At 27.4% G+C, this 25,019-nt stretch overlaps 1 protein-coding gene across 1 annotated transcript in view; it reads left to right on the plus strand.

Annotated features, from left to right (window-relative positions):
- Nucleotides 1-25,019, plus strand: part of LOC126735273 (homeobox protein homothorax-like) — a 199,594-nt gene that overhangs the window by 20,768 nt on the left and 153,807 nt on the right. The window contains exons 2-3 of the mRNA XM_050439221.1: nt 11,092-11,159; nt 19,797-20,023. Of these exons, the coding sequence (XP_050295178.1) occupies nt 11,139-11,159; nt 19,797-20,023 (248 nt within the window). The 5' untranslated portion in view covers nt 11,092-11,138. The remainder of the gene's footprint in view (nt 1-11,091; nt 11,160-19,796; nt 20,024-25,019) is intronic.

The following is a 25,019-nucleotide window of genomic DNA, read 5'->3' on the forward strand; positions in this document are numbered from 1 at the left end:
AATTGAGTCCTTATTAAGTCAATTAACCGAAAATGCCGGACGTATGTGTCCAAAAAGTGCGAGAAAGTAGAAAGCTTATAAACCACATATTGAAAGGGTTTAACAACAAATAATTTTTTTTTTCAAATTTCCGGGCAAAACTGCAAATAAAGGAACTATAGCAATTTTTCTACTAAACGGTTAAATTAGCCAAAATTTGAAGGTAATTAAAGCAGAAAAAAACCAAAAAATAAACACTATATAGGTTTATTAAAAATAAAAGAATGGTATAAAAATCTATGGCTTCTTAATAAGAACTAACATTAGAAAAAGAAATGTTGATTTTTTATCATATAGTATAAGAGTTCTTAATAACTTGCTAAAATTACGATATAAATAAGAAATATGATAAAAAATTTGAGAAAAAAACGAAATTTAGTAAAACGCATGTTTTTAGTTTAAATATTAATTGAGAAATATTCAAAGACCAATAAAGAATATATAATTTTCATACCATAACCAAGAAGAACCTACTTTAAGAATTTGTGATATTTAAAGACGCTTTTAGTCAAAAAACAAAAAAAAATTATATAAATTTCTCAGCAACCTTTAATATAGTTTAAGGCATTTCATCCTAGAAAACCCTAATTATAATATTTTTAAAAATCATTCAACTATGTGGACTAAATTTATAAAATAAAAGATGTTATTTTCCCTTGGTTTTGTTCAGATTAGACCACTTTAACACAATTTAAAACCTAAAAGTTTTACGATCAAAACAATAAACCTTAAACCGGCATTTTCAAATCATATTTAACACACACACGCACAGTAAATTAAAATAAAAAAAAACAGAGGGTAAAAAAAAACGTAAAGAGAGAATCATAAAGTATACGAGGCTTGTTTAGTGCTTCATGAAATTTTACGACAATGACGAGCGTTCGTTCCAACAAGTTCCTATTTTAAGGCGGCAGTAAAAACTCGGGAAGCATTTACTCCACCGTCGCTGTGTCGCTATATTTCGCTCTATTAAATCATCTTAAACATCTTTTAAATTTCACCGCGATCGCCGGATATGGTGCCGAATAAACGAGGAAATTCCCTTCGATTATTGTAATAAAAAAAACAAGTTTTCGCGCCCTGCTTTTAAATCATCCATCTCCCCCTGCAAAAAATTGATAAGAGGAAAACATGCTTAAAGTGTATCTAAAGTCATTAAAAAATTATTTTTTGTCATAAAGGTACCAATTTTGCAGTTTACCAATCACTCTAAGAAATGTTCAATTATTAATTAGCATGGTATTAAGTCCTTGTTTGTTCAGTATGCATAACTTTAGTGGATCTGACTCTCACATTTTTATAGTTAAAACCAATCTGGTCACTGATGAAGTTAACTCAGAGAATTACTTGTTTAATAGAAAAAAACATTCTTGGAATATTATGCTTTAAAGTAGAGATCATAGTCCACACATGTTTGAATTAGAGAGACACAAATTAGGATTTTTTGAGCGGACTAATTTTGTCTTATTGTAGGTAACAGTAGGTTTTTTCCAATTTTTATGGCAGATCCTTAAGGAAATTATATAACTATTCTTGGATTTCTTATGAAATAATTTTTTTTCTATTTAATGGCTAACCCAATAATTCGATTTTACGAAAATATTTCTGTCTTCGTTTCTCTTTATTTTAGACTTTTAGACTTGAAAAAATTAGTGATAAAACGTGCGACAAATTTTCTTAAATTTCCCATACATTTCGGAAATGTCTTGTTCGATTTTAAAGATTTTCATAAATTTCTCATGCCTTAAAGAAAATAAGACAAAAATTCGCTTTTTTGTTTATACAAAGATTTTGTAAGAAAAATTATAAATATTTACTTTTATTTTTGAAAATACAATTGACCAGTCTTACACGGGTCGCTAATATTTTCAATTTATTTAGGTTAAATATATGAATGTTTATTATAAAAAAAAATACTTTTATTACCATTCAAAATGATTAAACATTATTACAGAATATATAAATCAAAATTTCATGAATATACAAATAATTCAAAATTACAACAATTTGTTTGGTAATCGGAGTGCAACGCGATTTTTATAAAAAAAACCAATACACATGCAAGTACATAGATTACTTGTACATGTGCTGTACAACTCGTGTTCCTAAATAAACTATTTTCTAAAAAACGTAATATTATGTATTTACAATAAGGTCCATACCAAAATCAAAAGGGACAATATGTGCATTTTACAATGAACTAGCGAGTGGCTATGAAGCTGGGCAAAAAGAAAAACAAAAAAAAACATAAGAATCCAAAGACGAGCGAGAATTATATATGCATAACTTTATTGGATCCCACTGATTTATATTTAGGATTAAAATTATTAATTTTCGTCAAGTGTTGAGTATATGGAAGGAAAATTACTACATTATGGGGAATTTTTTCTCGATTGTTCAATCAGTTTTAAAGTGGTTATTTTAATGCAATATTTTCTGAATATTTTAACGTTTTTCTAACCAAAATCCCATTAATTTCTTAATATCTGAGTAAGGGATCGAAGAAACTAAATATATTCAAATTTTTCCACTTTCCTACCAAAAACTATCCTGTACTAATTTCATAATTGAAATTTCAATAATTAATTTTCAACACATTCAAGGTTAATAAATTATTGTTTATTGGATATGCATAACTTTAATGGATCCGACTGACTTATACTTATTGTAAAAATTATTAATTTTCGTCAAGTGTTGAGTATATGGGAAGAAAATTACTACATTATGGGGAATTTTTTTTCGATTGTTTAATTAGTTTTAAAATTTTAATATAATATGTTCTAAAAATTTTAACGCTTTTGTAACCAAAATCCCATTAATTTATTGATATCTGAGAGATTGAAGAAACTAAATATATTCAAATTTTTCCACTTTCCTACCAAAAACTATCCTGTACTAATTTCATAATTGAGGTTTCAATAATTAATTTTCAACACATTCAAGGTTAATAAATTATTGTTTATTGGATATGCATAACCTAAATGGATCTAAGTACTACGTACTTAAGGTAAAAATTAAATGAAGAAAGTGTGAATTAAATTTTCGAACTTATTGGTTTAAAACTTCAGTTGAAAAAATTTGAAATCCTTACTGAAAACCCCTGAATTATTTGTGACTACTTACTGAAATTTCTTAAGACCTTTTTTTATTAAATATTGTATTAAATTTAATTCTTATTAAATTTATTATTGATATTTGAGTTAGGCATTAAGAGAGCTAAAAATATTGAAATTGTCCATTTTTCTACAAAATAATAGCCTGTAGTAATTTAATTATTAATGTTTCAATAAGTAATTTTTGACACATTTGAGGTAAATAAATTAGTGTTTATTGAATATGCATAACCTAAATGGATCGGATTACCACGAACTTATGGTAGAAATGAAATTATGGGTTAAAATACACATAAAAAAATGTGTGATGTAAATTGTTAAATGTATTAGTAATTTTGGTTTAGAATTTGAGTTTTTAAGAGAAAAATTTTGCCAAAAAACCTGAATTTTTCTATACCTATACTAAGCTGTAATAATTTAATAATTAATGTTTCAATAAGTAATTTTTAATATATCAATGGAACAAGGTAAAAAATTTGTGTTTCTTGGATATGCATAACTTAAATGGATCTGATTACCACGTACTTATGATAAAAATTTATTTATGGGTTAAAATACGTACAAACGAAAGAGTGAAGTAAATTGTATTTTTATTTTTTGGTTCCAGTAATTCATTGTGACCATTTAGTTAACCTTTTTGAGATTATTTTCATCAAGTGTTAAGTGTATGGGAGAAAATTTATTAAAACAAGGAGAAATTTTGTTAATTTTTTAATCAGTTTTACCGTGGTGATTTTAAAGTAACATTTCCTTTGAATTTGAATAATTTTTTAAACAAAATCTCATTATTTATTGATACTTGATTAAGGGCTAAATAAAGCGACGCATATTAGAATTTAAACATTTTTCTAATTGTAATTAGTTATTAATTAACGTTTTAATAAAAAAAAAATTGACAAGATATACAAATTAGCGTTTGTTGGGTATGCATAACTTAAATGCATCTGATGACCATATTTTTATCCTAAAATTATTTTTTTTATGCATATTATAGATGCAATAAAACTCAAATGGTTTATTAAATTTTATTATTATATCTCAGAACCAAGAAAGTACTAGTTTCATTAAATATTACTCTAATTTTTTTAATATGCAACTGCCCTAAAGTGAGTTTCCTTAATCCCTAATGAGTGTACAGCATTTACCCATCTTTGTTTTACCCATTGGAACATTAGGCTTTCTGTCACGTATATGTATGAAATGGAAACACTTTTGTACATGTTGTTGATTTATTGTTTTTTTTTTTAATATAATGGGGCTTATTGTACGTTTCACGACCACTGGTATACATAATTCTCAAGCTCGTTAACATATCTTTACTTAATAGAGAAAAACATTTATTTTTTCCGGTACCATAACCTTAAACGACATATCTGCCAATAAAAAATAATGTATTTATTCAAAATATGATAAAAATTATTGTACTTTTAAGACTTTCTGATGACGATAATAAAAAGTTTTCCCCTTAATAAAATATTATCGGGTAACCCCCAGGCCTACAAAACAATAACGTCTTCTCACCCCTTGGAAAAAAATGAGAAAGAAATTGATTCATCCAGGGGCAACAAGAAGAAAAATCGGGAAATACATCTGGACTTTACGACCTTATAAAAAATTTATGTCGCGTATTCGTTCCGATCGTTCCAGATAATCCACCCGGTTAGTCTCAGAGATATCGTATATTAGCCAAAAGTAAACAGGGCAATAAAATTATTACACTTTAAAAATTATTGACGGTAAATCTCATTCTTATCCCTTTTTATAACTTTAATACGCCCGGCAGCTACTAAATGCAATATTTTATCTTATCAACGTATTAAAACAAACAGGAGCGCGCTTGAGTTTACACGAAAAAATTATTATTTTAAGGCAACTTTTCTTTTTTCTTTTTTTTTTTGATCGAAAATCGACGGGGGCAATAAAGAATTTTTATTTACAACCGGGCACTACTGTATTTTCTCGGTCGGGTTTATTATTTTATTACCCCGGTCGGGTAATATAACTTAAATCCTTTTAAATCTTTATGTCAAAATTTCTCTGTACTTTATTACGTTTAAATTAAATATTTTTATTTGCTTAGTGGGTTGTCTGACAGCACTACCTGCGTACTCCACTAAAGTCATAATTCTAAGTAGTGGTACCATAAAACGATTAACCTTTTTAACAAGAAAGTTTGCCCCTAAAGGGTTTGTCGTTGAAATGTCAAGAAGTTGATTTAAAATTTAGTTTAGTTGGTCTTAGTTGGATTTAGTAAGTTGTCAGAATCGTTCAGTTTTTACGTATAAAAAAACATGTTCTTCTCATACCTATAAGTGCGGAAAGCCTAATTTTAATGAATGGATAAACGTTGTCGGCCAACTCTAGACTGGGAAAATTTATAGTGGCTTTACGCAGCTACTAAAGTTGGTCGACTGTATATAAAAAAATCAGAGTAATGTTTTATAGAAATTGTACTTTTCTTCATTATTTTTTTTATAAATATGTGGCAGTCAGATGCATTTAAGTTATGCATACGCAGTACACTCTTATATATTTACCTTAAATAGATCCAAAGTTGCGTTACGTGAAAATATATTAATATTTCTTCATGCTTTTCCTATTTCAGGCCTGGCATCTTTTCTAAGTTAAATATTAATAAATTACTAGATTTTAATGAAAAAAAATTTTGGAATTCAGAAACTTGATTCAGAAACTGGAAAGTACCACTTTAAAGCTGATGAAAAAAATATCAATTTTTTTACATTTGGGTAATTTATTTCATGTGTATTTCAACCTAAAATTTTTTTTTACCATGAATACGTGGCAGTGAAACCCATTTAAGTTATGCACTAATTTATTTATTGCAAATTTATTAAATATTATTTATTAAAATATTATGCATTAATTTACTACAGGGTTCTATGGGGTACCGAAGAAAAAATTTTAATCAGTTTTTTTTTACTAGTACGCACCCTTCTCTAACTAAAATCTCAATAAAATAATGGGATTTTGGTCAAAATATAAGTGAAGATCCAAAAAAAAATTAGTTAAAAATTACCAATTTAAAAAGAACCGAAAACGCCAATTTTTAAGACTTTTTAAACAAAAAATTAAAATTACGTACATAACTTAAGTGGCTCTGATACACATTTCCTTATAAACCCATAAAAAACCGAATTCATAAGTTTAAACAACAAACGTTGTAGAAAGTGTAAAATTTATGTCTTTCATCTAATTTATTTATTTTTTATAATTTATTTATTTGAAATGTATTATTTATTAAAATACTAAGCACATATTAATTACAGAATTGTATGCAGTAGAAAAAGTGGAAAAATTTAAATAGCTCTTGTGCAACTAAAATATCAATTAAATGCTAGGATTCTGGTAAAAAAAAAGGGTTAAAGCCCAGAAAATTTCAGTATAAAATTACTATGGAAAAAACACAAGTTTCCTTACATTTTAAAAATTCTTTAATCATACATTTAATAGTAAAAAAGGGGCAAATTTTAAACCAAGAACGCCAATTTTCGAGACTTTTATGTGTGTACCTAAATGTATCGAAAATTGCCTATTAAGACCTAAATTAATTATTTATTATAGGGTAGTATTTAGTAGAAAAAAAATCGTCTATAATTCAAATATCAATAAAATAATGAGATTCTTTTAAAGGCTTTAATCATGAATTTTCACCAAGAAACCCGAATTGATAATTTATATCTTTTGATATTTTATTTCAAAGGAATTTTCATTTATAAATATATGGCAGTTAGATCCATTTAAGTTATGCATACCTAGTAAGCAATAATTTATTTAATTCAGATAGATTAAAAATCATTTATTAAAAAGCAAAGCATTTATTTATTAAAGGGTATGCAATAGCAGAAAAGAAATGTGGGGGAAATTTTGTATTTTTTGTTTGTTTTTCTAGTACTAACCCTTGTCCAACTAATATATTAATAAAATATTAGAGAGTAAAAATCCAGATAAATTTTAGATCGAAATAACCAAAAGCGACAAAAAAACACAATTTCGTACATAACTTAAGCGGCTGTGCCACCCATTTTCTTATAAAGCCATAAAAACGCCAAATGCATACATTCAAATAACACACATTGTCGAAGGCGTAAAATTTCTGTGTTACGCCTAATTTATTTTACTTATTTATTTACTTGAAATGTATCGAATATTATTCATAAAAAGGCTAAGCACAAAATTATTACAGGGTTGTATGCAGGAACGAATAAAAAATTAAAGAAATTTTAACAAGTTTTCCTATTTTTCTAGCACCAATCCTTCTTCAACTAAAATTTCATAAAAAAGTAACAAAACCCAAAAAAATCTTAGTTTAAACTTACCCTTGAAAAAAATAACAATTTCCCCATATTATGGAAATTCTACGGTCATATACTAGACATTCAACGAAATAATTTTATTCGTGAATTTTCTTTTCATTTCAAAAGACTTTTTTCACAAAAAAAACCCTAATTACATGCATAACTTAAGTGGCTTTGCTACCCATTTCCTTATAAATCCATAAAACAAACTAAATTCGCATATTTAAACAACGTTGTCGAAAGCGTAAAATTTATGTCTTTCGCCCAAGCTAAAAAGTTCATAAACATAATTTACAACATTGTTTTATAAACAATTATTAATTTATTTAACTTTGCACGATAAATAAATTTCTTGGTATTTAAAAAACGGGTATTTGTTGGTTCTGATGCGGTCCGACGGCAAACGGTTCTATCAGAAGCCGAAGAAGAAATGGACTTTCTGAGGGTCAAACGTATAGTTTTCTGTTTCTGAGCATTCTTCTACATAACTACTTATTAAATACTTCCAGATTTTTAGTGGTGGCTTCTTTGAGTTTCCAGGATTCTATGCTATACAATAAAATTCGTCGTCGAAAGTTTCGTCGACATATAAGTGATCTCCATTTATATCTTCTTTGCTGAGGATTATTTGTTACGGTTTCTTTACGTTGATATTAAAACCATGTTGTTGACTGTACTGCCCTTTTGCAGTGCTTCCAATCTGCTATCAAAGTATATTTTTTTTTTCTAAATCTACTAAATGCCTTAGAAATACATTATTTCCATACAAAAAAATTTAATGATTATTAAAGCTTGGCGTGGATTTTGATCATTAATAAAAATTCTTTTTTACGATGTTATTACAAACACCTCACATGATTTATTGGATCGGCAAGTTTGAAACTTTATAGCCTCATTGACAGGAATTTTTTGGAATGAAGTCTTAAAGTGTGTGCATAACTTAAATGGCTATGACGGCTGTTTCTTAAAAAAATTGTTTTATGAAAATTGGTTTTGCAGTTTTTTGTTCAAGAAAAATCCTAAATGTGTATATTCTCTTATATGCTAGGGCTGTGACTTCTTTAAGAGTAAATGAAGTCTATCAAGAATTCTATTATAATTAAATATTTTTTTGTTAATTAATTAAAGATTTCTTCCAAGCAATCGAAGTCTTCTAGTTTTTCAAACTGGTGTTAAATGTATTTCTTGATGTAGTTTTTTAAAGAAGTGATACTCAGGTTTTTTAGGCGGTGAACTGTATGATTGAAGGTTAACCAACCTTACTAGGAAAATTTTCGAGGCAGTTGAATTTTTGTTTGAAAGTAGTTTTTTCAAAATATATGTTCCAAAATTGTCATAAGATTTCTGGTATAATTAAAGAAAAATTCCAGGCGATTGAAATGATTTTAGAATTATATCCTTCAAGCCAGTCGTAGTTTTTTTTTTAAATTTTTGTCGCAAAATTTCAATAATTCTTTCTAATTAATAATTCTAATTTTTCGGAAATTCCTCAAAAATCTATAATTAAAGAAATAATCAGTTGTAGTGATGGACGTCTTTTTAAATAGGTTCCAAAAATTTATTCGTAAAATTTTAAAAAGTTGATAAGATTTTGGACCTTGAACTCTTCAAGAAAGTCGTAGTGAATTTTTGACATAATTTTGGCTTAAATAGAAGTTGAAATGACCTTATAAGGCAATCAATTTTTCAAAAATTTCTCGAAAACCAATAATTAAAGAAATATTCCAGGCAGTTGAAGTGATTAATTAACCTGTCTTTGTACTTTATCAAAGTAGTTATTTTTATGATTTTCTCAAGTTTCTCAAAAATTCTGTGAATAATTAAATCTATTTTCCAAGCATTTAAAATGAAGGGACTTTTTACTTTTTCAACAACCTTATAAAAACACTTTTCCGGATATTTAAAAAAAATCACTTAAAAGCAGTTTTTCCAAAATATTCTCCAAATAAGGCAGTTCAAGTAATTAATGTCTCTTTATACTTTTTGAAGGCAGTTGCATTTATTTTTACGATTTTCTAAAGTTTTTTAAGAATTTTTTAAGTAGCTGAATCCATTTTCCACGCATTTAAAACGATAGGACTTTGTACTTCTTCAAGAACCTTATAAGAACACGTTTCTCCTAAAACCAGTTTTACAAAATAGTCTCTAAAAAAGGCAGTTCAATTGATTAACGTCTCCTTATACTTTTTTAAAGCAGTTGCATTTAAACTTATTTTCCAGACAATTGAAATAATTTATTTTTCTCTTTCTTCAGATCCATAGCTTACACAAAATTCTATTTTATTCAAATTTATTTCCAGGCAGTTCTAATTATTTTTTAAAAAAGTCCAGAATAACTGACACCTTTTTCCAGGCATTTGGAATGAACAAGATTTTGCTAGGTATTAAAAAAAAATCTTTTAAAAGTACTTTTTCCAAAAATTCTCAAATTTTCTCATATAATTGAAAATAATTTTCCAGGCAGTCGACCTTTAAACTCTTCAAGGCAGTCGTAGCATTTTTTTCCAAATGTTTTCAAGCAACGAGCTTTTCTTGAAATTTCTCAAAAATCAGTAATTGAAGAAATTTTTTAAACTAATTGAAGTTATTTTTAAATTTGTCTAAAATTTCTCAAGAATTTTTGAATTAATTAAAGTCTTTTTTCAGGCAGTTAAAGTAATAAATTTCCTTTTACTTCTTGAAACCAGTTGAAGCCATCTTTTGCGAATAACATATTTCTCAAAAATCTGTTTATTGGAAATTTTTCATTTTCGTTTGATTGTCTGGAATTAAGAAAATAATAATTAAAAATAATTCATGATTGAACTGCCAGGACTTAAAAAAAATAATTTTATTGCTCGACTGCCTGAAATCAAGAAGAAACTAAATTAATTAGAATTAAAGGAAATTCTGTGGCTTAATCGCTTGAAATCACGAAAAATTCTATTTTTTTTTCAAATTTTTGACAGAAGCTAAAAATTCTCGAAAATTCTGTCTTCAAAATTTACGAATTTTTTAATTTTTCTAAATTTTTTCAAAAATTGATAAAATGTTATTTTTTAAAGCAGCTGTAGTTTCTTAAATAATTCCTAAATAATTAAGGGCTTTTCTATGCAGTTGCAAGCATTTTTTACCAGCAAATTTGGTTAGGTGACTTTTTCAACTGTCTGGAAGAACTTTTTCATACTGCTTTTAGTGAAATTTTAAAATACCCTTAGGAAAACTGCCTCAACTACCTGGAACAACATATTTTATAGTTTCACTAATAATTTTTCATTTGCATTTAATTTGACTACCAGGAAAGATGGAAAGGTGTACACATATTTAAAAGCAGTTAAAGTTATTGCATCCCCCTTATATAATTACCCCACAGATTTTATATGTTAAAAGCACTTTTTACCCACGTGAAAAAAAAAATTATTTTGCACCACCGATACTATCTGTACAATCCAGAAAAACAAGTGTCTTGCATAATTTTAACGGATATGACTCTCAATATTATAGTAAAGCAATAAAATGTGATTCTATGTTAAAGTTGGCATCAAAAGAACGATTTTTTTAGCAAAAGAAGAAACGTTTGACGTGTCGCCTTCATCGTTGGATATAACCAAGTTGGACCAATTCATCAACAAAATCATTTTTAGGTGTAACTAATAGAAATAAGGGCAAACGAAAGTAGTATTGTATCACGATGGACGTTCTACAAAAAAACGTAATTATAATTTTATATATATATTAATTTTTTTCAGTAGACTTTTTATAGCAGAATGCATGCAAAAACATGGTTTCTTTTACCTGTGAGAGAAGCCTCAACATTTTAGGAGTAATAAAGCATGTTTTGTTGTACAAGAAATTGTACTTCTATATGTTATCGTGTACGAAAGTACAATTTGTTACTATATATTAATATCGACATAATAATCTTTTACCAACCCAAAAATTTGAATACTCGAATGTCCAAAATGGCTCAAATAAATAAAATTTCGCGTGTTTTTCCGTAATAAGGGCCGTCGAATATTTACAAGTTTCTCTTAACAGACGGACAACCTAAAATGGAAATTGTTTTTGACGTAGATTACGTTACGACATGAAATGATAAGTTTATATATAAATTTTTATTTTTTGTCAGAAAATTAACTTATAAATTACAAAACCTCTATTTTCATATAATACGCGACCTAATAAAAGTCGGGACCTAATTTCGATACGTAGCGTATCCACTGATAAGTCGAGATAAGATTAGCTTAACGCTAGATTAAATTTTGTTGCCAAATGTGAAAGATAATTAGCGTTTTTATAATTGGAATTTTATTAAAAAGGGATTAGTGAATATTTTAAATGAGTATGGGATTTGAATATGCATCAATGCTCGTTTCTTTGTGTGAAGAAGAAACGTCAGATTTTCCTTAAGATTTGGTTAGAGCAGTTGAGCTTACCTAGAATTTATTAAAGCTACTTAATAGCCTGATAAAAAAATATTGATGAATCATCGGGAATTTTGCGGAATTGGCATCAAGAAAACATGATATTGATTAATATTGATTCATGGTTCACAATAATTTATTATTCTGTTCCTAGTTGTTCGATTTGCCTTTAGTTTCCACTAGACGTCAAAGTCTATACAAATTAATTTTTTCATCTCAATAGTTTTAGTACAAAGCGTTTACAGCTCGTCAAATTAAACAGAAGATTTTTTTTTCAAAATTTAGTAAAAAAAATACTACTCTGTTCCTGATAGGCTGAATTTGCTCTAATTTCCGCTAAATATTTATAAAACCCTACTCTATACAGAAAACCATATTTCGTCCCAATAGTTTAAATAGCAAATTTATTATAGGCTTTCAAAGTTAGCAAGAACAGTTTTTATTGAAAAATTTAATACTTCAGTCCTGGTGGTCCGATTTTGCTCCAATAACTCCTAGAGGTTAAAAAAGCCCTAAGAAAAAAAATTTTCCATGAATTAATTATACTCTTTTGTTTGAGTGCTTGGAATCAAAAAAAAAATTATTTATCAACTGCTTGGAATCACTCAATAAAAACATGATGTTGATTAAAAGGTGTAACTGCCAGAAAAAAAACAATAAACTGATTAAAATTAAAGAATATTTTGTTGCTCGAAATTACGACTGTCAAAAATCAAAAATGTTGATTGGGTTTATGTCGGAAAAGAATTGAGGCTAAATTTCTCACTTTTCCAGATAGTGAAATTTTTTATTTTCTTTAAGTAATTGAGAGGGAATTTCTGGTTTTATACCTGGAAAATGTTAAAACTGGTCTTAAAAAGTGACTTTAAATACCTGGAATTAATAGAGAAATTGTCTGAATGCCTGGAAAATTGCAGACGTCTGAAAAATAAAAGAAGAAATGTTACCTAAAATTAAGAAAAAATTAAAGGAAATTCAGTTACTCAACTGCCAGGAATAAAAAAAAATATATTCGACTCCCTTAAATCAAGAAACCATTAAATTGATTAGAGTTGAAGGCAATTTTATGACTTGATTGCCTAAAGTCAAATAAAAATTAAACTGATTAAAATGAAGGGAAATTCTGCTGCTCAACTGCCTGGAATAAAGAAACAATTTAATTGAATAAAATTTAAAAAAAATTTTTGACCAACTGCTTGAAATTAAAAAAACATGATATTGATTAAAAGTAATTTATGGTTTAGGTGCCAGATATTAAGAAATCCGACTGCCTGGAATCAAAAAATTATTAAATTGATTAAAAGTAAAAGAAACGCTGCAGCTTGATTGCCTGAAACCAAGAAATAAATAAATTGATTAAAATAAAAGAAACTCTTCTGCTAAACTGCTTAAAATTAAAAAAAACATGATATTAATTAAAAATTATTTAAGGTCCAATTGGCTGGAATTACAACAAATCAATTCTATTACTTAACTTCCTGAAATTAAGAAAACATTGATTAAGATAATCTAGGTAAATTGATTATATTTGAATAAAATTCTATTGCTCAACTGCTAGAAAACATGATATTGATTAGAAATTATTTATGGCTTAATTTAACAAAAAAATCTGTTGATCGACAACCTGAATTCAAGAAATAATTAATTTAATTAAAAGTAAGGGAGATTTTGTTACGTAAATATCTGGAATAAATATTGTTTAATAAACATTTATAGCGTAACTATTATGAATTAAAAAATAATAATATTGTTTGGAATCAAGAAAAAATTAAAATAAATAAAATTAAAGGAAATTGAAAATAATTCGTGGCTTAAATTATCTAAAATTAAATGTATAAAAGAGCATTTAGGAGTTAACTGTCTCGATTTAAAAGAAATCAGCTGCATCGAATTAAAAAAATATTAAATTGATAATAGACTAGACTTTTAAGGATAAATTGCCTAAAATTAAAGAAATCCTAATTGATTTGCAGCTATATTGCCTAAAATTACAGAAGAAATAGTATTAATTGACTGCCTAGAATTGAAAAAAAAATTCCTTAACTGTCAAAAATTTTAGGAAACTTTGACAAACTTTTAACAACTGATTTGTGTCTTGAACGGACATGTTTTAAAAAATATTTATTTGAAATTGAGTAGGTTGACTCCTTCAAAAATATCAAAAGCTTCCGAAATCAATTATAAAAGCTTGCCTAATATTTAAAAAAGGATTTAATTAAATTTAAAAATAAAATTAAATCTGCCTGGAATCTAGAAAAAATTAAATTGATTAGAATTAAGGAAAATGCTGCTGCTCAACAGCTTAAAATCAAGAAGACATGATATTGATTTAAAATAATTTAAGATTCAACTGCCTGGAATTAAAAAAAAATAAATTGATTAAAAATTATTTATCGCTTAACTGCCTAGAATTTAAAAAATTATAAATTGATCAAAAATTATTCGCTTGTTTTATTATTAATTTTTAAATTTTTAATGTTTAAATTAATTGCTCACCTACCTTGAATTAAATAGAAATTAAATTGGGAAAACTTGAATTGATGAATAATTGAATTAATGATTCAAGGCTCAATTATCTTGAATAAAAAAAAAATTGATTCTTGACTGCCTAGAATCAGGAAGAAAATATATTGATTAAAAATAATTTATGGCTCAAGTGCCTGGAATTAGGAAAAAAAATTAGTTAATTAAAATAATTAATGGCTTAACTGCCTGAAATTAAATAGAAATTAAATTAGGAAAAAATCAAAGCTCAACTTTCTTAAATAAAAAGAGTCTGTTGCTCAACTGCCTGGAATAAAAAAAAAATATATTGATTAATAATAATTTATGGCTCAACTGCCTGAATAATTACAATAGACCTGGTTTCTTGATTGTCTGGAATTTAAAAAAAATCATTTTGAATAATATCATAAAATTTTAATCAATTTCTCAAGTCTATAAATTAACAAAAAACTAATTTTAATAAACATATGTTAAAAAAATATTCTTTGATAAGCCGCTTGTAATTTAAAATAAATTTGTTGCTCACCTGCATAGTAAAAACTAAATCAAGCCACAATTTAATTTAAACAATCTGAAATCTATCTATATATTACATAACTTGTTGAAATGTTGACTAATATATATAAAAACTGTCTAAAATTGACTTATAGGCCTTGACAGTCTGAATAACAAGATTTTATAATTTGACTGTCTAAAAAAAATTAACTTAATGCTCACCTACCTGAAAATATTAACAAATTTACTGTATCGAAAAGCAATAGATTGAGCTGAAATTAAATTGATGTTTCTTTAAGTAGAATTTTTCTGCTGCTTTTCAATAAAGAACATTTTCATGCAGGATATTTCTTAATAATTTTTTTTCAAAGAAAATCCATCAAAATGTCACCGAAATGATGTCATCACGTTTCAAAACCCAAAAACCGCTTAAAAACTACGAAATCTAGCAATAAAATTAATTACAAGATAAACCGCGAGCAGGCAAACCGAACAAGCGCATTAAAAAAAATGTTTCTAATTCTTGTTCCACGTAAAAAAAAAAAATAATTAAGATTTAAAGATAATCCCGACGTTTCAAATTATTAGTAAAAAAAGATAAATAACTGGGAACTATCGAAGCTGCTAATGTACGTTTTATGCAAATAGAAAGAGAGATGGAAAGAATTAAATAAAAAAAAAGAACGAGAATGCTCGCGTATACTGCGCGGCGAATGTCTTTAACAACAAATATTTTTTATGACGTCATAAAAGTAAATCTGCCTAAAGGTCATTTCTTTTACGGCCTGTACGGGCCATCAAGGCGGATTATGGTTACGGTTATATTGGGATTACTGAATACTTTATTTGAAAGGAGAGACGACGAGTGGTTTCACCAAGTTAATTTTCAAAGCTCAAAATTTATATATATATATATTAGGAAGCCATTGAGAAGGGTTTTGTAGTCAAAAATTTAACGTATATTATTTTATATAAGAGTTTTGAAAATTATACCATAATTGTAATTAAGGCGCATTTAATAAAAAAGAAATTGTTTTAACTAGCGAGTACTCGAAGTTTTTTACTTTATTTCAGACAATTTGGAGGCCAATTTAATTTTTTTTAGTTAGTTAAACGATTCTTATAATTCATTATTCGTGGCAGTTGAGTAATCGCTTCTTTTGTGAAGCAAATTCTTTAACCCTATTCCAAGACGTTTAATTTTTTTTATTTAATTTCAGACAGTTACAATATTCAACGACCATAATTTTCTTTTAAATCTTATAATTCCAATCATCTCTTATAAATTACGAGCAGTTTAGTCTTTTCTACTTAAAATTTCAGGCAGTTTAGATATTGTTTTATTTTATTCCAGGCAGTCAAGTAACATAGATTCTTGCAACTATAAGTAGCTAAACTATGAATATTTTTTATCCAGTTAAGGTTTTTTTTAATTCCAGGCAGTTTATCGTAAATTTTCTTTCCGGTTAATTGACCGTTAACAAAATTTTCTCGTGGCTTAAGTGTAGAACTTAGCCACTCAATTTCTTAAATTTCAAACATTTAATTATTAACCATTTCTCTAAAAATAATTTCTTAGTTGAAAGTTTTGAGGAATCTAATTTCTTGATATTCCAATTTTTGCGCAGCATAGTTATTAATTTAATTGTTTTTTAATTTCAGGCAGATGGGTGTGGTTTTTCTATAAATTTTCGAATAGTTTCCGATAATTTTAGGTATTTAAGACATTGACTAATTTTTTTTCAGGTACTCAAACTATAATCTTATCAAATTTTAGGTAGATAAGTCTTATATTTCCAGGTATTTGAGCAATAGGATTTCCCCGGCATAATTCAATTTTCCCTAATTTTATCGTGAGCTTTCTTCTATTTCACGGTTTAATAAATTTAAAAATAAACATGGTTTAAAAAACCATAAATTTTGTTCCTAAATTTCAGGCATTCAGTTATCAAGTTTCCTTTCTTAATTTTACATGATTGAGTCTTTTAAACATTTGTCGAAATTTTAGGTAAACTAATGTTTTAATATTTAATTTAATTTAATTTTTCGTATTTTTAGGCAGTTAAGTAGTTTGAATATATAGCCAAGCCAAAAATTTTTTCCTTGAATTTGTATTCAAATTTGCAATTAATTCTTTTAAAATTCCTTGGTATTTTTATTTTAGGCATACGAGTTTAATATTCATACACAATTATATTTAGATTTAATTTTAGCCTTAATCAAGACTTCAGTATATAAAGTATAATTTTTTTTAAAATTCCTGGCATCTGAGTTTTATTTTAATTCAATTTTATTTAGACATTTGAGCACATGCGAGCTAAACCATAAATTATTTTTTATCAAGTCAATTTTATTATTTCCAGGCAGTTGAGTTAGATAATATTTTTTTTTTAAATTTCAAGCAATTTATGACCCATGGAAAAACTCTATATTTTTTAGGCAACTGGCTTTATTCAGGCGTTTAAATTTGCAACCAATTTTGTTATAATTTTCAATTTCTTGAATTTTTTTTAAATATTGTAACACCAGTACCTGAAGCATACATTTCTTTAAACTCTAAACAGTTCATTGTATTTTTGAACAGTTCCTAAAAATTTTAGATGGTTTAGACATTAACTTATGGTTTTCCAGGCAGTCAAGCCATATAGTCTTATTAATTAGTTGAATCATGTAATTGTAGGCATTCAAGCAAAAGGAATTTCCCAAGCAAAATTGAATTTTCTTTTATTCAATTTTACGTAATTCAGTCTTGGATTGTATTTTTCATAATTTTTTATAAGTTATTTCTTATAATTTCGAACAATTCTTCTCTTCCTGGCAATTGATTATTAAACCATCAATTTTCTTGAATTTTAGGCATTCAGTCATTCAGATATATCAGCCATTGAAATGCAATTAAAGGTCATACTAGATACCTAAACTGACGTTATTTTTTTTTTTTTAAGAAGCTATTAAGGGTGGTTTATTTTGACATAAAAGTACTATATATCAGTAATAGGAGTTCAGTGTATTTTTCTAAACTGGAAGAGTTTTTAAAATTTAAGATGGTTTTAGTTTATGTTTTTCCACATATTTAAGTCAAATTTTCTTACTAAATTTCAAACAGCCGAGTCTTGTAATTTCAGGCAATTGAACAATGGAATATTCCAGGCATAATTTACAATTCTTAAATTTTTTCCTGCAGTTCTCTCTCTTCTCCTGGTTAAACCACTAATGTTATTTCCATCTTCAGATATCTTACTTTGAGTAGATTATTATATTATTTTCCAAGCAGTTCAGTGAAAAATTTTACTTTTTTTTCAGTAAAATTTTCTTTTAATTCCTAATAATAGGCATTTGAAAATTCCAGGCATTTAATTAAATATTTTTTAGGCAGTTATTCCTTCGAATTTTGGGCACTTTCAAAGGTTTGTTAAAACTAATTTCACAGATTTAGGCAATTTTTCCATCACACTACTTCAGGCATTAATTTCTTGAAACATCTAGGAAATTGACTGGAAAAAATCTACTTTGCTGTAATTTTTTTATTATAGATAGTGTACGAAAAAGCACATATCTCAACTGCCTGGAATAATTATAATGCCAATTGGCATATATATTACAACAACGTCCTTTTGTTATATATCTTCTAGACATTGGAAGTAATCTTTTAGGTCTTTTAGTCTCTTTATAATCCAGAAATTTGAAATGGTGTTTAATATTTTCCAGGCTTTTGGTGTTCTTGACCATTTTACACTTTATTTCAAACATTTGTCTTAATTTTTTAATATATTTTTTAAATTTGAAACAACAGATAAATTATATTTTAAATGAAAAAGAAAGTGGATTTCTCTAAAGAGAAAAGGTAGTTGATATTTCGAAAATTATTGGCACATTGTCAACGTTGCATTCAAATCTTTAAAAAAAATATTTTTTTTTTAATTTCAGTAGTTATAAACACAGAAAGAGATCGTTGTTATCTTTTGTCTGTCTTACGTTGGGCGCCAAAAATGTCCTTGGTCCTCTAGACTATGACAGTTAGTAACTGTCACATTTATTTATCTTTTTTCTTCCTTTAATTAGAGCAGAAAAGTGAAGTTTTTTTACTGTTTTCTTCTCTATTACATAATCTTTCTCCTCGAAGTCAAAAAAGCTGCAAGTTTCAAGTGGCTATAGCTTAAAAACTGTTATATCAAAAAAATGGCATCTCTTAAATTTAATGGAATTTCACACAGAATCTGAAAATGAAATGACATGGAGTGTTCTATTTAAAGTTTCAAAATTTTACTTTTACAACCAAAATTATATGCTATAAGTGACACCACCAGGCTATCAGTTACCTTAAGGTTTTCAATTCTTTATAGCCCAAAATCGTTACAACAAAATATGGCATATGTTCGGGCCGATTTATTTAAAAAAATATAATTTCTCATTGATTTTATCTCTTACCGCCATTTGATTTTTTCAATGTTAAAAGTAAATTCTTTCACGGAAATTGGTGATCTAAAAAAAATGACATTTGTGTAGGTGATATTTTGGCGCCTAACATTGTGGGTTAATTAGTTAAACAGCTTATACCTTATACCTGTCAGACATTTAAACTTATTGTAATATTTGTTTAGGCAGTTCACATCTATGCCTCTAAATCATAATAAGTTGCTTTAAAGATCTGAAAAACATAAAATTTCCTTTTGGGGAGGAGTCGTAGTCATATTTTACTTTCTTCCAGTTAGTTGAAGATCCTTTTTCTCCTTCCAGGCATTTAAGCTAATTTTCATATTTTCCAGACAGTTGTCACTCATGCATGGAAAATATAAAAAAGTACCTAAACGCCTTGAAGAATTTCAAAACGACTTTAAATACCTGAAAATCTTAAATTATTGTAAAAAGTCATAGTCATGCATAAAATACATGTAATTTGAGAGTTTAATGTTTTTTTTTTTCAGTACGACGATGGCATCCATTCCGGGTACATGGACGGTAGTACGGCTGGGGGGATGTACGAGGCCCACGTGGCCGCCCATCGGCCCAGCATCCCCGGCCTCCACCACTCCCCCCATCTCAACCACGCGATGCACCCTTACCACACGAACCACGTGAACCCCGCGGCGAATCACGTGATGGGCGGCGCAGTACCTGACGTCGGCAAAAGGGACAAGGACGCCATCTACGGGTAAGATCTCACTCAATAAGAAATTATCTCGTTTGATTGACAGGTTTTTGACAGGTCGCGGTTGGTGATCGAATGGGGTGTCGATTTTAACTTCCAACCCCCTGATTGTGCACTTTTTTTTTCTCTCTTACTGGGTTGGGTGATTAGCTTGTTAAGGGGGTAGGGTATTGTGTTGGTGATATCCAATGGGGTTTTATTGTTTTTTAATTAAAACCAAAAAATCATAAAAAATTCATAATAATATACTCTGTAAATGGTCCAGTCGAAATGGCCGAGAATTCTAGCCTTGAAATATTGCCTAGCTGCAAATCATAGACAAGGTGTTCACCTTCTCTTAGACAATGACGTCAAATCGATTTAGCAATTTTTCATGCAATATGTTTAATACAACAGCTAAAAAATGTATTTCTTAGAAGAAAATTGATTTGCTATCTAAGTGGCAAATAAACAAACTTTTGAGAATAAAAAAATAGGCTTAACAAAAAAAGTTAAGGAAAAAAGAGCCACTTGGCAACGTAGAATACCTGATATGTTTACAACGCAAGTATCCATTGTTGCCTTTTTGTGTTATTTTTCTTGAAATTTTTGCCTCGTTTACTGGTTTAAATTAGCGAAAAATTCGGCAGATTATAATAATTACATAATTCCATTAATAAAAAAAAGTTAATTTTGAAACCCAATGGCCAACAGATCTTTCATAAATATTTCGATTGTCCTTTATAACAATATTACCTATAAAAATGACAGTTACCTTACAAGTGAAAGGAACGATTTGAATTTTCCTTTTACCAACATATGTGACATATTTTACAATTTTTCAGCGTAAAGAAAGTTAACAATTTTATTATGACTAAAAACATTTACTGAAATCACTTAAAATACATTTTTAATACTAATAGTAGGTGCCAAATGCCTTTGTCATGAGACTCTGTAAAATTTTTACGAATTAAGGAAGCCAAATTATAAATACTAATTATTAGTTATTATTAAAAGCATAGTACAAAAAAAAACGAATACAATTAAACGAATTTTACTGTTTCTCTTGTCTTATGATAAATAATGCTTCAGTTTATGCTAAATTCAATAATTAAAAATATTTCTCTTTCTTCTGTTAAAGTTGAATAATCACTGGTAAAAATGTACGTTTAACCCAAAACAGCCAATGTTTATTCTAGTATATTCAATGTTCTAAGAGCGTGTCAATAAATTTATTTTTTATCGTATATTTTTTTTTTACTTTTGACTTGCTACCAATACTTTATATACCGTAGTTAAATAAATAAACCTAAAACTTAACTTTCAGGTAGTAAAAATTAGTTTCGTGCAAGCTTTTCTTTAAATAGGTCTCATATTTTTTTCTAAAAGTTGTGGACATTCTTTAATTTTTAAATTTTTTCCTGACAATTAATGTAAATTTTTGAGGCTTTTCCAGGCAGTTAATTTTTCCATTTTTCCAGGCAATTGAGCTCATTTAATTTAACATTTTCCGGTAATTGACTTCTTCGAGTTTTTCATACAATTGAAGTAATTTTTTTGTCTTTTCCAGGCAGTTGAATTAGTCTTTAATTTCTTCCAGGCAGTTTTGTTATTTCTATTAGGCAACTGAAATCATTTCTGGTCTTTTTTAAGGCAGCTGAAGTCTTTTTTTACCTTTTCCAGGCAGTGGATGGGTCCTTTATATTTTCTAGATTCTGTAGAAATTGTTTTATTTTTTCCAGGCAGTTGACTTTTTCTGTTTTTTTATATAATTGAAGACATTTCTTTATAGTTTTCCAGGTGCTTGATTTAGGCTTTATTTATCCAAGGCATTTGTCCTGCTCCCTATGTAAATAGTGCGCTCAACCCCAAACAGCCAATGCTTATTTTGGTGTATCCAATATTCTAAGATTCCAGCATTATGCTTGTTTCGATTTAGGTTCTTAGCATCTATTCACTACCCCACCCCACGACGAAAGTAAGGTAAGACTGAGAGTAAGGTACCAAATATTCTACGGATATCCCAACATAAAATGAAGGAATTCAATTTAGATTATTAAATTACTAGTTGATTTATAATAATTGATATTAAAAAAGATTAAAATAAATATGTTCTTACGATACTCGAGTGTGCCTGGGTGTGAAACGACTAAAAATACAAAAAAAAATATTTTGATCATTTTTTAGCATTTCATTTATTTTATCTTACAAAAATTAAATATTCTTAAAGACACCCTAAGAATATTCATATTCAATCTTGAATATTGAGCGAATATTCCTGGAAGAATCACGTGGTATTTTCTGTTTATTCCACAAACATTTTGGCAAAAACCCTAAAAAAAATAAGTTTTGCAAATTATAAATGAATCAAGGAATCGTAGTTCTCTTAGTTATGCACAAATGGTTTAACAGCCTAACATTTCTATTTTACCTATTAATTAATTATTCATAACATCCTTATTTTCTTCTAGAAATCATGAGAATATTTGTGGAAAAATTATGGCATTTCCCAATTTCCTACATACTCCAGAAAAATATTGACAAATTTTCTAGAAAGAAATATATATTTTGAAAGTTTTAAGAGAATTAGGGAATCGTGCCCATTTTAGTTATGCATTAAATCTAAATAATTTTTGAATATTTTATGATATATTTGAGAAATTAAATTCCAAACCTGTTATTAATATTCTTTGATCCTGAGAATATTCCTTTTTAATTCTGAAAATAGTCTGAATATTTCCTGATAGAATTACAATATTTTACATGAAATATTTCAATAAATAGTTATTATTTGTAATATTTTTTGTTAACATTTCAAAATATTCGAATTTAATTGTTAAGGAAAATATCCAGGAATGTTATTTGTATTAAAGAGAAAATATTATGTTTATTCATATTCTACAAAAATTTAAACAAATTTACTTAAAAAATTAATATTTTCTATTTTTAAGAGAAGCGGGGAATGTTAGCCTATTTAGTTATGCATGAAGTCCAATTAATTTTGAAATATTCAGAAATTTAAAAAAATCGCTTTTAATACTTTTTGATCCAAAGAATATCCAATTAAAATCTAAATATTATCGGAATATTTCTATAAGATTAACAGTAATTTAAACGTGTAATTTTTTAATAATTTCATGAAAAAAAATCATAATTTCAAAATTCAAGAGAATCAAGGAATTTTCTTCGATCCTTAGAATATTAATGTATTTTGTATATTTAAATATAATGAGAATATATCCAAAAAAGTAGCTCACACCTTGTATATTTTACATATTCTGAAATAATTTTAAAGAATTTTCTAAAAAAACTTTAACAAAATTAAAAAAAAAAAAAGGAAATGGTATCTTATTGAATTATGCATTAGTTTTTAAAACAAATTAATCGTTAACAATCCATAGTTTTTTCAACTTTCAGTAGTTATTAAAAAGAGTATAACCATAAGTTTTAATTTTTTATATTTTTATTAGAGCTACGTTGGGCGCCAAAAAGTGTTCAAAAATTTTAACTGATGTTTAAAAGAATATATAACTCTTTCACGATTTAATTTCTATTAAAAACGTAATTTTTATACAAGTTGTTGAACATAATAAGAGCTACCTTTAAGATCGGAAATTTTAATTTAATTTAATTGTTGTTAGATAGGAGAAAATCTACTTATGAAGGGACTTAAAATTTTAAAAAAAATGCCATTTACATGCACAATAAGAAGGATTTTATATATTTTGTCAGCATGATTTTTAATGATAAGTTGCAGTTTCTTTCTTGCCTAGTTTCTCACCTAAACTTCTCACAATAGTTCCAAAAAAATCCTATAAAATTCAATTTTTTTAATAATATTTAAAAAAAAAATTATGGATTTATATTTTTATTAAAAAGTGTATAAATAATTCTTCAGATGAATATTCGAGGACATCCATTAACAATTTATTAGTTTTTCAAGTACTACAAACTTACATTACATCTAACCATAATATAACCACTTAAATTTAAACAATTTTATAACACTCATCAGTCTTATAGTTATCGGGGAAATTTATGGGTAACATCGAAGATGTTTTATCGAAGTTTATATTGATAAATAATTGTCAGTTACGCCCAGTAAATGCAAATCAACCGGTGCTTTCATTGCTACCAGCCATTAATAAAGTTAACGTTAAAGCAGCAAAAAAATCCATCGGGTGCACTAAAACAGGAAACCGTTCGCCTCTATAAGAGCTTTAAGATAATTTGACGGCAATTATCTTTGAACACACGTTCGGTGTTCGCTGGAAATAAAGAAAAAGTGCCCGCATTGACATGGACTTTTGCTATTTTATTGTTATCTGTATTACTATTTTTTTTCAGTCAAGTAAGAGGTTATTTTTTTCACATCCTAAATAACGTAAACAATTAAATTTAATTCGGTCACTTAATATGCGCAATATCAGTTTTATAGGCCAGTAAAGATCGACGTTATTTAAATTTACAGTTTCTCGGTCGGGCGTACGTTGTTAAATTATGTTGATCCATAATACATTTTGTTCCCCATTCACTCTGGCTACGTCAACACTATCAGCCATTTTATGGCCTTTTTATGGCTGTGAATGAATTTTAAGTATTAAAAATTTTACCTATTGTCGATTGAGACGGATCGCGGATAAGAAGTTTATGTTTTGTTTTGGATTATTAATGTCAGTTAAATGTATCCTATAATTTCCAACTATGGGAAAAAAATAGTTAATACTGTAAAGCTGTCTTGACTCTTTGATCCTCTTGTAGAGTGGAGAAGTGCAACTTTTTGGATGTGTTTTCTCGTGGTAATGCTTAAGAGTAAACTTAAGCATTAACAGTGTTATGCAGTTAAAGCATAATTCAGTTTTTTTTATCTGGTATATTCAAGATATTATTCAAAATTATTGATAAGGTATTAAATGTAAAATATTTACCTGAAGATTATAATTAGGAAAAATTATGCCACCTTAAATATATTTAAGAAAAACATTTAATTTTTACGGGATACTTTGGAAATACTTACAAA

Source organism: Anthonomus grandis, chromosome 4 (assembly GCF_022605725.1).
Source record: "Anthonomus grandis grandis chromosome 4, icAntGran1.3, whole genome shotgun sequence".
NCBI lineage: Eukaryota > Metazoa > Arthropoda > Insecta > Coleoptera > Curculionidae > Anthonomus > Anthonomus grandis.